Source organism: Myotis yumanensis, unplaced genomic scaffold (genome assembly GCF_028538775.1).
Source record: "Myotis yumanensis isolate MYYU_CA2020_CCGP unplaced genomic scaffold, mMyoYum1.0.hap1 SCAF_16, whole genome shotgun sequence".
In the NCBI taxonomy this organism is placed as follows: Eukaryota; Metazoa; Chordata; class Mammalia; order Chiroptera; family Vespertilionidae; genus Myotis; species Myotis yumanensis.
Genome location: NW_027223767.1, coordinates 50,551,863 through 50,564,504, shown reverse-complemented (window position 1 = coordinate 50,564,504; position 12,642 = coordinate 50,551,863). Strand labels below are relative to the sequence as shown.

The window sequence follows — 12,642 nt, the reverse complement described above, 5'->3', positions numbered from 1 at the left end:
CGGGGGTCCCGGGGCCGCGGTCCTACGGGCCGGCCCGCTCCCGCCGGTACCGCCTCTGCTCCGCGACGGCCCGTTCCAGCAGCGGGAGGTGCAGGCCCTCCACGCAGGTCAGCACGCGGGCCCGCACCACGCGGCGGCCTGCAAGACAGACGCCGGAAAAAATAAAATAAAAATAAAGAGACAGACGCCGGAAAAAATAAAATTAAATAAAAATAAAAATAAAAAGACAGACGCCGGCTCAGCGCGAGGCCCCGACGGGGGGGTGCTCGGAACTCGGGGCTCCCCCAAATCCCGCTTCTCCAGGGAAGACGCCGGGGAGACGCACCCTCCGCCTCCCTCCCTGGTCATCTGGGTCCCTGGGTCCCAGGGGCGGGGAGGAGGGGTCTCGTCGCCACCCCAGTTCCCTCTGTACCAGGGGACGGGCGTCCTGGCACCGCCTGGCATTGGCAGTCAGGGCAACGAGAGCCCGTATGCAGTAAACCGAGGGGGGGGGCCTTATAGGGGTGACCCGACAGAAAGGCTGGTCTACGCTCAAGTGGCAGCAGCCGGAAAAGGGCCTCTGGGGGGGGGGGGGCTCTCTCCTCTCCTCTCTCTCTCTCTCTCTCTCTCTCTCTCTCTCTCGGTCATGTCCTCTGCTCCCCTGGCCCATCAGTGACTGCGTTCAGTGTTCTAGAACACTCGCCCTGTCTTCCTCTGATGCTTCAGAGAGGCTCTGGGTTAGACGTCTCTGCTGGCCTTCCTGCTGTCCAGCCCCTTTACTGACCGGACGCAGCCCGGGCGGAAGGCAGAGCGCTGGGCGGCCCAGGTGCCAGCCTCCAACGGGGAAGGTGAGCTTGTTTGGAACACGGGGTCGCCTGTGGCCACTGGCTTCTGGGGGCCCCAGTGCTGGGTGCAGAGACCGCCCGGCCAGCGTGGTGTGGGCGCGTGACCACGTCCGGATCTCCCGGCCAGTGTAGACGCTGACTCCCGTCCCTCCCCAGGAAGCGCTGGCCAGCTGCCCTGGTCAGCAGGCAGGTGTCTGCCCGAACGCCCGAGAGGCCTACACCTTTTCTGGGGACACGCGTGGCCCTCCATTGTTTCACAGAGCAGCTGCACGTGTTCGGGGCGACACGGGGAGGGCAAGGACAAAATCAGTCCAATTCAGTTGAAAATCTCCAAACAGGGCCCTGGCCAGGTAGCTCAGCTGACTACAGTGCCGTCCCCATAGGCCACGGTTAGGGTTCCGTCCCCAGTCAGGGCTCAGGGCGCATACAAGGATCCACCCACGAAAGCATGAATAAGTGGAACAACAAATTCTCTCTCTCTTCCTCTATAACAGTGATTCTCAACCGTGGCTGCACATTAGAATCACCTGGAAATCTTTTGACATCAGGATTTCACAAGGGGCAAATCTGTGAGTCCATCTGCGCAAGGTCACTGGGTGAAAGGAAGAGGGTTTGAAGCGCTGCAGGCCCGGGAGGAGCTGTGAACAAGATGCTAGAGAAACAGTCCTGCAGGGGAGTCTCTTGCAAAGATCAAGACTCCAGAGCAAGGAGGAGGGCCGAGTGGCAAGAGCAGCCGCGATGCCCGGGACTGAGGTGTGAGCAGGAGATGAGGGAGGGGCGGATGGAGGTCAGACGTTCCGCAGGAAGTGTGACTGTGAAGGGAACGAGGGTCCCAGCTAGGCAGGCACAGAGAGCAGAAGATGACAGTGTCGTTGTTATTATTACTGAGGCAGGAAAGTGAGAGCAGGGAACAAAGGCCTCGAGCTCTGCCCTCCCCTCTCCTTTTCGGCTGGAACATCACAGACACGACCTCCACTGCCCCCTCCCACCGCTCCCCCTCCTCGATTTCCTGTGACTGAGAGCACACACAAAACAAGGAGAGAAACCGACGTCTGCAGAGGAGGGACAAGGACCAGGGCACAGGCAGTGGCCCCACAAACGTCAGAGGCAGAGGACCACCCCATGCCCCCTTGCCCGCATTTAATAAAAACCTCCCGCCTAGACCCGAGGCACGCCTGGCTCTCCGAGGCCTTCGGCTCTCCCCTCTCGGGGGGCACTGGCTTTACGGAGCTGCCTGTGCTTTGCTAGATCTGTCGGTCGGCCCCTGAATTCCTTCTCGGGCCGTGACAAGGACTGGGAGGGGGCTGGGGCCTCCCTCGGCCGCCCGGCACCACCGCCAATTACCATCATTACTTTAACATGGAAGAGGCTCCGGTGCTTTAAATACCTCGAGGGGAGAACCCGTGGGGACAGGTGAAGGGCTCTGCTGCGAGAGCAGCGTCCCTGCGGAGGGCAGGCCAGGACCACGGCGCAGCCTGGAGGGAAGGCGCTACCCGTCTGTGGATGCAGGTGGTTTTAGGAGGATGGACGGACGGCTGCTGTGGCCCAGGTTCTCCGGGATGTAAGAGGTGAGGGGGTTTGCCGAAAGGGGCAGGGAGGTGATAAAGTGGGTGTCTTGGTAACTGCCCGCCTGAAACAGCCCTGAGGGCTGTGGGACAGGGATTGACCGGGACGTGGGAGGGTCTAGGCAGCCTGGAGGAGCCCAGTGAGATGAGGGACCCTGAAACCTTTGTGCTAGGAAGCCCAGCCTGCGTGACCTTCCCACCCACAGTGGGTGGGAGCGAGGGTGGAGGCCGGGGTTTAATCCGGCAGGAGGAGAGAAGGCGAGGGCTGACCATCTGCCAGGAATGTAGTTGAAATGATAGTGAGGTCTGGCGTTAGGGGAGGAAAGGGAACAGGAGAGAAAAGATGGAAGGAAAGGGAGGAGTCCAAAGTCCCCCAGGGCTGACGGGGGAGGGCAGAGAGATAGGGAGGGTGGACAAGTGGTTTCAGGTGGCAGAGGTGGCGCCATGCTGGGAGGAGCTGGGGGTGTCAGGCAAACAGGTCACAGGGTGGCAGAACTGGTACCCGGGGAGCCAGCAGGGTGCGGCCCCGCCTCTGCAGTGTGTGGGGTGGGGATGCTCGCCAGGCCTCCCTGGGGGGAGGGGGGACTGCGGCCCTGGGAACAAGCCAGGTGTCAGGCAGGTCCCGGCGAAGGCGCGAGCAGGGAAAGGAGGCTGGAAGGTGGAAGAGCAAAGGTCCCGGAGGACCGGACAGGAGGACCCGTGGAGGAGGACGCGGCGTCAGCTGGAATGAACCGGAAGGGCGGCATTTACGGGGGTTTAGGGAGAGATCCAAGGCAGCCCCGTGCTGTAGGCAAGTCGCCTCCAGCCGGGCAATTCTATTAGGGACCCGGGAGCTGAGGGGGAGAGGCTGCGCCCCAGTCCCTTAGCGCCTGAACAGGACAGGTAGCCCTTGAGGGCCTCTGGACGGTGCCCAAAGGGGGTGACACAGCCAGCGAGTTTCGAAATGGTGCTGGCATTTCTTCACCTTTTCTATGGCCTCCGCAAGCTCTTTGTGTAAACATATCAGACAGGTGACTCTAGGCAGCCTCTTGCCCGTCCTCAGCACCACCCACCTGGTCATGGGTGACCTCTGTGTCCGACAGGACTTGGGACCTGACCGGGGTTAGCCACGCCGAGCCCCTCTGCCCCGGCTGGGGGTGGGGTGGCCCCTTCTATGCTCAGCCCACGCCCTGCCCACACTCTGCCTCTACCTCCTCCTCGGCAAGTTTCTTTCCTTGTTTCAGTTGCAAATGATGAGTGTGTATGACTTAGAAACTTGGGGAAATTGTTTTTAAGAAAGAAAGAAAAAGGCCCTGGCCGGGTAGCTCAGTTGGTTAGAGCATCATCCAGATGCACCAAGGTTGTGGGTTCCATCCCTGGTCAGGGCACATACAAGAATCAACCAATGAATGCATAAATAAGATGAACAACCCGATGTTTCTCTCTCTCTCTCTCTCTCTCTCTCTCTCTCTATATATATATATATATATACACACACACACATATATGTATGTATATATCTATATATAAAATCAATTAAGTTATTTAAAAACAAGGGAAGAAAAATTCAGGTTGTAACGTACTCAGTAACTAGCGACAGGCCAGGAGACTGCTGCCTGACCTGAGGGCTGATGTTCAGGCTCAGCTTTTCCCTTTTTGGCGCCCTTCAGAGCGGCGCTGTGTGCCTTCTGGGTGCGCCACAGCAGAGCGATCAATCGATTGCTCGCTCTGCCTCATTAATGGTCGGCTGGACAGGCTGGCCTGGTCCCTGCGCTACCACATTCCCCGCGCGCTTTCGCCTAACGAGTCCAGCAGCTGGTGATCAGGCTCGTGGCCTGGATTTATTATTTCACCAGGGCTTCCGAAGAGGTGACTTTCAAATGCAATGACTTCTCCTGCATTTAGTCACCGTGTTCTCCTCTGACCAGCTTTCCCCCATCAATCATGTAGTTTCCCTGAAGCACAATCCAAACAGAAAAAGGCCGGATAAATGCCAGGGAAGGAGGCCACAAGTGTGAGTAAGGCAACCAGGTCCAGACTCCACTGGATTCTACACAGCAGACGGCTAATTCTCCAATAAATGGCATTTAAAAAAAAAAAAAATATATATATATATATATATATATATTATTGATTTCCAATGGCATTTTTTTTTTTATGAAAAGAAAGAAAACCGGAAGACAGAACTGTTAGAGGTGGACAGAGACTTGGGATGTGTGATCCGGGTGCAATGTGTGAACTTCGGGGGCCTGATTTGAGCTGCCAGTTGTGAACACTCGGCTTGTTTATTTGTTTTTGAGGCAACTGGGGGACGTGAACATGGACAAGGTATGAGATTATACGAAGAAATGGCCATTATTTTTGTTGGGTGTGACTGTGGTGGTGGGAGAGATACATGCTGAGGTATTTATGAGTAAAACGAGACAATGTCCTATATTTGCTTTAAAATACACCAGGGCTACAACATCACCTTTGATGGCTGCATAATATCCTACCGAGTAAATATACCATACTTTCTTTAACCAATAATCAATGTACAGTGTATTTAAAACAATATAAATGTCCAATGGTCACATGAATTAGGTCACACATCTAATCTATAAAATATGATATAGCCAAACACTATACCTAGAAAAATTTGAAGACGTGGGGAAATGCTTATAATATGAAGCCAAAATAACCAGCTCCAACATAGTATGACATCAAACATATGAAGGAAAATGGCACAGGGACAGCCATATGGGAGGCAAAGGATGGGAGTGCTGGGGTCCCCAAAGGTGTGGACGGAGTCGGCAAAGAAGGAATGACAGGGGACAGCCTTCAGTTGATCAGCAGCCTAGTCAGGACCTCTAGCCAGGATCTCCAGCCAAAGTTCTGGTTGGGATCTCCAGCCAAGTTCTGGTTAGGATCTAATCAGGATCTGGTTAGGATCTGATGTTTATTGTTTTGTTACATCTGTATTTATACCAGTCGATTTTAATCCTGTCAATTTCTATTGCAAAGGTTAGGGCGTTTCTTATCTCCATTCCAGGGAGTAAAGATTATGTAGTTTAAGCGTGATTGTTTGTAGTTAAAGTGATTAACTACCTGCCTGGCACTTAGTTAAGGGGTTGTATCCCCTCCCTAACCTCAGGGGAAAATCCCCACCTGGGGAAACAACCTTTCTCGGAGAGGTGACCTTGGTAAAAACACATGGCGCTAAGGAGAGCAAACATATTAAGAACAATATGCTATATATGCCAGGTCCCTTGAAACATATGCTGTGCAGATGTTTCTTTCCTGCAGCGACTGTGTCAAGCAGCAAGGATGGACCGGCTCCCGGCATGGGAGGACCTGAGTTTTAAAGAGCAACCTTCAACTCTGGAAGTCAGAGATTCTTTCAGGCTGCTTTTATTCTCCCCTTGTGTCCTATTTCTTTCTTTTTTAAAAATATATTTTATTGATTTTTTACAGAGAGGAAGGGAGAGGGATAGAGAGTTAGAAACATCAATGAGAGAGAAGCATCGATCAGCTGCCTCCTACACACCCCCTACTGGGGATGTGCCCGCAACCAAGGTACATGCCCTTGACCAGAATCGAACCCAGGACCCTTCAGTCCCCAGGCCGACGCTCTATCCACTGAGCCAAACCGGCTAGGGCTATTTCTCTCTTTTTTAAAAAAAATATATTTTTATTGATTTCAGAGAGGGAGAGAGGGAGAGAGGGAGAGAGGGGGAGGGAGAGAGAGAGAGAGAGAGAGAGAGAGAAAAAGAGAAAGAGAGAAACATCAATGATGAAATAGAATCATTGATCGGCTGCCTCCTGCACGCCCCCTACTGGGGATCAAGCCTGCAACCCAGGCATGTGCCCCTGATTGGAATCGAACCCAGGACCCTTCAGTCTGCAGGCTGACACTCTATCCACTGAGCCACACCAGCCAGGGCTGTCCTCTTTCTCTGACCCTGACTTCTGGGATGGTTAGTCCAGCTCCACCCTCTCTCAGCCTTGGTTTGCTCATCTATGAACCAGCAATAATAAGACTCAGATTAAGGGCAGGTGGGCAGATTCAAAGATTTAAGCAAACCTGGTACGAGGCCTGGACGTGTGGGCCTTCAGAAATGAATGGTTTCCCTCCACTCTTGCGCAATGCCCAGTGGCAGATGGGCTCTGAGCCCAGTCACATGCTTCCCATGGGCCCCTGAACTTGTGGGATGATTGGGAGGAATGTTATCCCCGTGAGGGACACTGCTCGGTCAGACACCAGGCTCAGTCCCAACCGAGTCACCACTCAGGACCCAGAGTGCAAAAGCATGTGAGGTCCCGGCTTACCCTTCTGCTGCTCGAGCTCCCCAAGGACCAGGTACAGGGAGCCCACCTGGGCCTGGAACGGCTCCACCAGCTTGGTACAGACGAGGACCTGGTGCTGCTCAGACCCGTGCTGAGCTGTCAGGGTCGCTCGGGACTGGGTCATGTCGTAGAGGCTCAACCTGGAAGTCAGGGAAAGTGCGATTGTCTCTCTCCTTAGACATAACTGCCACGGAGCTTAGAGCTTACCAGGTTTTGGGAGAAAAAAATGGTCAGCCTTACTTTGATCAGACAAAATAAAAATGGCAGCAACAAATCAGAAAAACTGTTGAGGTATAAATTACATGCATCAAAACACACTTGTCCAACGAGTCTTGATGAAAATACACACTTGGTGAAACCACCACCCGAGTCAAGATTTAGTATGTTTCTATCACCCCAAGGTTCCCTGAGTCTTTGGCCAGCACTAATTCGCCAAACGTGTGACCCAGTCACCCGGACGCAGATCCCCCAGGGCCCACCCAGCCTTTAGGTGTTGGTCCAGCTAATCTATTCCCAAGTTCCTGACCCATAGCAACTATAAAATAATAAGCTTTTGTTTTGTATTATTGTGGTGTGTTTTTCTTGTTTTTGTTTTTGAGAGAGGGAAAGACAGAGAAACACATTGACTGGTTGCCTCCTGCACGAGCCCTGACCAGGGCCCCGGCCAGGGAGGAGCCTGCAACCGAGGTACGTGCGGGACCGGAATCAAACTCAGGACCCTTTGGTCGCAGGCCTATGCTCTATCCACTGAGCCAAGCCGCCAGGCTGTGGTGGTGGTGTTTTTTAAGAGAAAGAAGAAGGGAGAGGGAGAGAGAAAGAGAAACATCAATGTGAGAGAGAAACATCCATGAGTCGGTTGCCTCCCATATGTGTCCCTACCAGAGATTGAACCCGAAACCTGGGTACCTGCCTGAGACCCTTTGGTGCATGGGATGCTGCTCGAGCCACACAGGCCAGGGCAGAAATAATAAGCTTTCATTCTCCTTTTAAGCCACTAAATTTTGGGGTAATTTGTTACATGGCAATAAAATGACTGATTCGTACAGTACACGTGTATGTACACGTGTGTATACATAGTGTGTATACACCCGCCCACATATACATATATGCATACACACATGAAAACATGTGTAAAGCAATCACCAAAACATAGGCAGTGGTTGTTCAGACAGTGGGATCACAGGTGATTTTTTAAAAAACTATATTTTATTGATTTTTTAGAGAGGAAGGGAGAGAGATAGAGAGTTAGAAACATCGATGAGAGAGAAACATCGATCAGCTGCCTCCTACACATCTCCCACTGGGGATGTGCCCACAACCCAGGTACATGCCCCTGACCGGAATCGAACCTGGGACCCTTCAGTCTGCAGGCCGACGCTCTATCCACTGAGCCAAACCGGTTTCGGCACCACAGGTGATTTTTGCTTGCTTTCTTTACACCTTTATGAATTGTCTACATATCTTTTACAATGAATGCATATTAATTTTTTAATCAGACAAAATGATGACTATTTTAATCGTTTTCTTGAGGGGGAGGCAGCCACTTAAACATCCCCCCACCCCGCTTAGTGGAAAAAGAAGCATCTCACCTGCCGAAAGTCCGCAGAGCGCCCCCGTCAGGAGCCTGGCCGGCACTGACCTCCCAGGGGAAGTAATAGATCCCGGGTTTGGGCAGCGTCATTGGCTCCTGTGGCCAAGGTGTTGGGGTGGATTTTTGAAGATTCCTGACAAACCAAGCAGAACACAAGGCGGGGATTAACGCATGATGCCTGACAGCCACAACCAGCGGATGGTGGTTTAAAATAAAATAAAATAAACATCTTTTTGATAGGTTATGCCTTCACATATTTTGAAAAACAAAACAACATACAAAAAACATACAAAAGCTCTACGTGGAGAAATCTTGTTCCTACTCCAACCCCTGTGCAACCCATTCCCTCCCTTCTCCCCAGACGGGGGGGGCGGGTCTGTCGAGGGGCAGGAGGCAATCTGAGATCTGTCCCCACCTCTCAACGCTGCCATCACAGCATGAAAACACACAGAGGACACCTGAACCGACGAGACCAGGTCATTTTCCTACTCTCAAGACCATGTATACTCCAAGCTACGCTATCAGTAACAACGCCATCACGTTTATTTTAATTTTTAAAGGTATCACACAGCAGAACTGATTCTTTTTTTTTTTAAATATACTTTATTGATTTTTTTACAGAGAGGAAGGGAGAGGGACAGAGAGCTAGAAACATCGATCAGCTGCCTCCTGCACCCCCCCCACCCCACCCCACTGGGGATGTGCCTGCAACCAAGGTACATGCCCTTGACCGGAATCGAACCCGGGACCCTTCAGTCCGCAGGCCGACGCTCCATCCACTGAGCCAAACCGGTTTGGGCAGCAGAACTGATTCTTTGGAGGCACATACTTATAAATTTAACCTCAACTTTTCCTTTTCAAACAGAAGTTGCTATGTGTTTATTAAGACAAGCACAGCTGGCGCCATAAATCACCAGCCACATATTATCACACATTCCGTAACGTTTCCAAGAAGAACTATCAGGATGGGCTTCTCTTCGACTCAGCTGGATTTCAACTAATCTCCCTAGGAGTGTGAGGAGGGGTGCAACTGTAACTGAGGGCCCTGCCCTTTTCATTCCCCAAGACACTTCTGGGAGAGAAAAAAATCTCTGGTAGGAACAAGAGAAATCATCTTCTTTTTTTAAGGACTGGGAAGTTGGGAAATACTGTAGAGGAAGGATGGTGAACCAATCTGACTATTTCTTTCATCTCTTCTGAGCGATTGCCAAGACTTCCGGAGTCAGGCTGAAGGTCAGAGAAGTCACGCTAGTAACCAAGTTCATCAGAGCTTTGATCGGCTTTGGGTTTGTTTCTTGAAGACAAGAACCTTGACGGTGTATGCTTACCACTCCACACCTAGGTTAGATTAGCAGCTTATTATGACAGGAGATAACTCAGGAACAGGCCCATGGAAGAGTGCACAGGGCAAGGTGTGTGGGAAGGGGCAGGGAGCGTCCATGCCCTGTGAGGGCACTGCTCTCCCACACACACACCACCACATGTTCGCCAACCCAGAAGCAACTCATTAACGTTCTAGAAGTTACGATTCTTTGTTAGCGGATATTGCACCCTGAATCTTCAATCTGAAAACTCCAGTTACACATGATTTGAATTATGGCCTCAAAATGTTCTAGCATGTGGGGATGACAAATGTTACACTAATCTCAGCGAAATGGATTTCACAGTAACCAGATAAAAGGATTATCTTTCTGCCGAAACCGGTTTGGCTCAGTGGATAGAGCGTCGGCCTGCGGACTGAAGGGTCCCAGGTTCGATTCCGGTCGGGGGCATGTACCTGGGTTGCGGGCACATCCCCAGTAGGAGATGTGCAGGAGGCAGCTGATTGATGTTTCTCTCTCATCGATGTTTCTAACTCTCTATCTCTCTCCCTTCCTCTCTGTAAAAAATCAATAAAATATATTTAAAAAAAAAAAAAAAAGGATTATCTTTCTCTGTCTTTAAAAGTTTTCCAATCAGAGGAAAATGTATTCAGAGAAGAACCATCCATAGATGCTAAAGGCACTGCATACAAGTTTGATGTGTCCAATACAGCATATGGGACACTATGAAATATTTATTGAATGGATGCAGAAGAGAGTGAACACCCAGTCCATCTCCCCCCACACTCAGCTGGGCATACAGAGAACCCCAGCCACACCTTCCTGCCTACATTACAGTGACTTTGTGGGCTGCTGTCTTCCCTGGCGTTTCTTTACTCTTCCTCAACCGCCCAGGCCAGGCAAATGGTTTGAGTATCAACAGCCAGTTTGCCCACCGAGATTCTTTGAACTCCCTCCCCCGTTTCCACCAATTTGGGACTGTTGTGCATTCTTACCCAATCCTAATCGAGACTCTAAACTGAAAAACTGGCCTTAAACCAAGCTTCCGATTCTCAAAAAACCCCGGCCTTACCTCCTCCTCTCGGAGACACTGCCCAAGTGTTGGCCGAGTAGTGTTCTTGCCCGAGGAAGCAATAAACTCGGCTTTGTTGTGTTGGTGAACTTCTGAGCCAGTTTTTGCAAGAGGAATACAATCTAAACACAGTAGCCAAAATAAATATTTTAATGCCTGGGAGCGTTAAAAACAGCTTCAGTAACAGTGCCTTCCCCAAATATGCCAGAGCTTGAGACCAAAGGACCAATCAGGAATCATGAACTTGTATTTATTTAGAATTTTGATATTCTGTTCATTGTGCATTTTCTTGCATTGATTTTGATTTTTTAAAATGTTCTATTAAAACAGTTCATCTTAATTTTTTGGTACTTCCTTACATTTTGTGTTGGAGGTGAATGATTCACTCGTCGTACCCTATTCCCAGGGCTGGAAGGAACAGAGCATTAAATTTATAGTTTTGTAGATAGAAAAAAAAAAAGGTCCTATGGAAAGTAACTTCACAGGGTGATCTGATCATAAATTCCTAAATGGGCAGGTCATTGTTAGGTTGGAGGGAGCCCAGGATCGGATGCAGGCGGATGCCTGACGAGATAAGGGACCCTCCCTGGAATTTCTAACAGATCAGGGTGCCAGACACAGATACTGACTCCTTCCTGAATACCCTGCCCACGGCTGCGGCAGGAGCTTCCTCAGCTGAATACCGTGATGACCCCCCTCCCTGGGGTGGGGGGGCTTCCTCAGCTCATGCCCCTGCCCCTCATTAAACACCTGTATAAAAAGAAACCCCCCTTCCCTGTTGGGGTGAATCCACCGGCCCTGTGTTTGGGGTTTGTGGGTCACCTGGGGGCGCAGATTCAAACCTTTCCTTTTCTTTCTTTTCTGATTGACCTGGCTCTTTATTTCCTACGCCGCCTCCCGAGCCACCTAACAGTCACCATGGTGGGCAATCACATCCCAGGCCTGTAACTCCTGTAGTGAAGGTTTTAAGGCAGCCCTGTCCATGTTCTCATGCAGCTAAGTTAACACAACTTGGAAATAAGCAAAATCACTCTCAAGGGAGCACATAATGTTGATAACTGTCCTGCAAAATTGTTATTCTCCACAGCATTTGAGATCTTGTTTCCCCAAATATGGCATCCATTTTGCTCAAATAAACTCATAAAAATTCTCTACAGGTTTGGCCATTTCTTACATTTTTAAAAAACGGGATTAAGTATGTTGATGAAAGTTATAAAGGTAAATTAGGGAGATATGAAGGGGGTGGTGTCGTGTGCTCTACATCAGCATGGCATTAAGTCAAAGACTAACGAAAACGAACAAATAAAAAGCATTTAAGTTCAGCTTTTTAGGGATCAGAACTAAGAGCACAACTGATTAAAAGTGGCGGCTCCCAAGGCTGAACTTTGCTTTTCATTACAAACCCTCCTGCCCTAGGTCTTTAAAAAACGCGTGCATTTACAACTCGGATGACGACGCTGATAATTGTGAAAACAATACGGTGGATTCCAAGATCGCTAAGTACAGGGCTAGCTCGGCCTCATTCCAAGTCCGCGCGCACAGCCGGGACCCAGCCCACAGCCGCCTACGCCCCAGGCAGCAAGGATGCCATGATCTTAACAAAAGATAACTAGAGCCTCTCCCCGTCCTTTCTACATCCAATCTGGGCGGCTTTGGGCAAATCCTAAGACCTCCCTTAGCAACCGCGCCAAGCCCACAGGTTCTCCACCCCCAGGACCTTGAGTCTCCTTCCCCGCGCCTCTCCCGGGAGGCCTTTGCGCCTGGACCCGGAAGCGGCAGGGCGGGCAAGTCCCAAGGCGCAGGCGCAATCCTCCTTCACCTGGTTGTCCCGCCCCTTCCCAAGCCTCCAGCCAACCTGTTTGGGCGTCCGGGCCCTCCTTTGCTTCCTTTTTCCGCCCCGCGTGATCGCGAGACGAGGGGCGGTACTGAGCGCGCCGCGCTTCCCCCTCTCTCCGGGCAATTG

At 51.1% G+C, this 12,642-nt stretch overlaps 1 protein-coding gene across 1 annotated transcript; it reads right to left on the bottom strand.

Annotated features, from left to right (window-relative positions):
- Window positions 1–4: 4 nt before the first annotated feature.
- On the bottom strand, window positions 5–11,883 carry TEN1 (TEN1 subunit of CST complex). Its single transcript, XM_070394656.1, has 6 exons — window positions 11,502–11,883; window positions 11,039–11,087; window positions 10,680–10,801; window positions 8,284–8,418; window positions 6,677–6,834; window positions 5–138 (listed from the first exon to the last, which is right to left on the bottom strand). The coding sequence occupies exons 4-6, from the start codon at window positions 8,373–8,375 to the stop codon at window positions 23–25; spliced, it is 366 nt and encodes a 121-aa protein (XP_070250757.1). The 5' UTR covers window positions 8,376–8,418; window positions 10,680–10,801; window positions 11,039–11,087; window positions 11,502–11,883; the 3' UTR covers window positions 5–22.
- Between the last annotated feature and the right edge of the window lie 759 nt (window positions 11,884–12,642).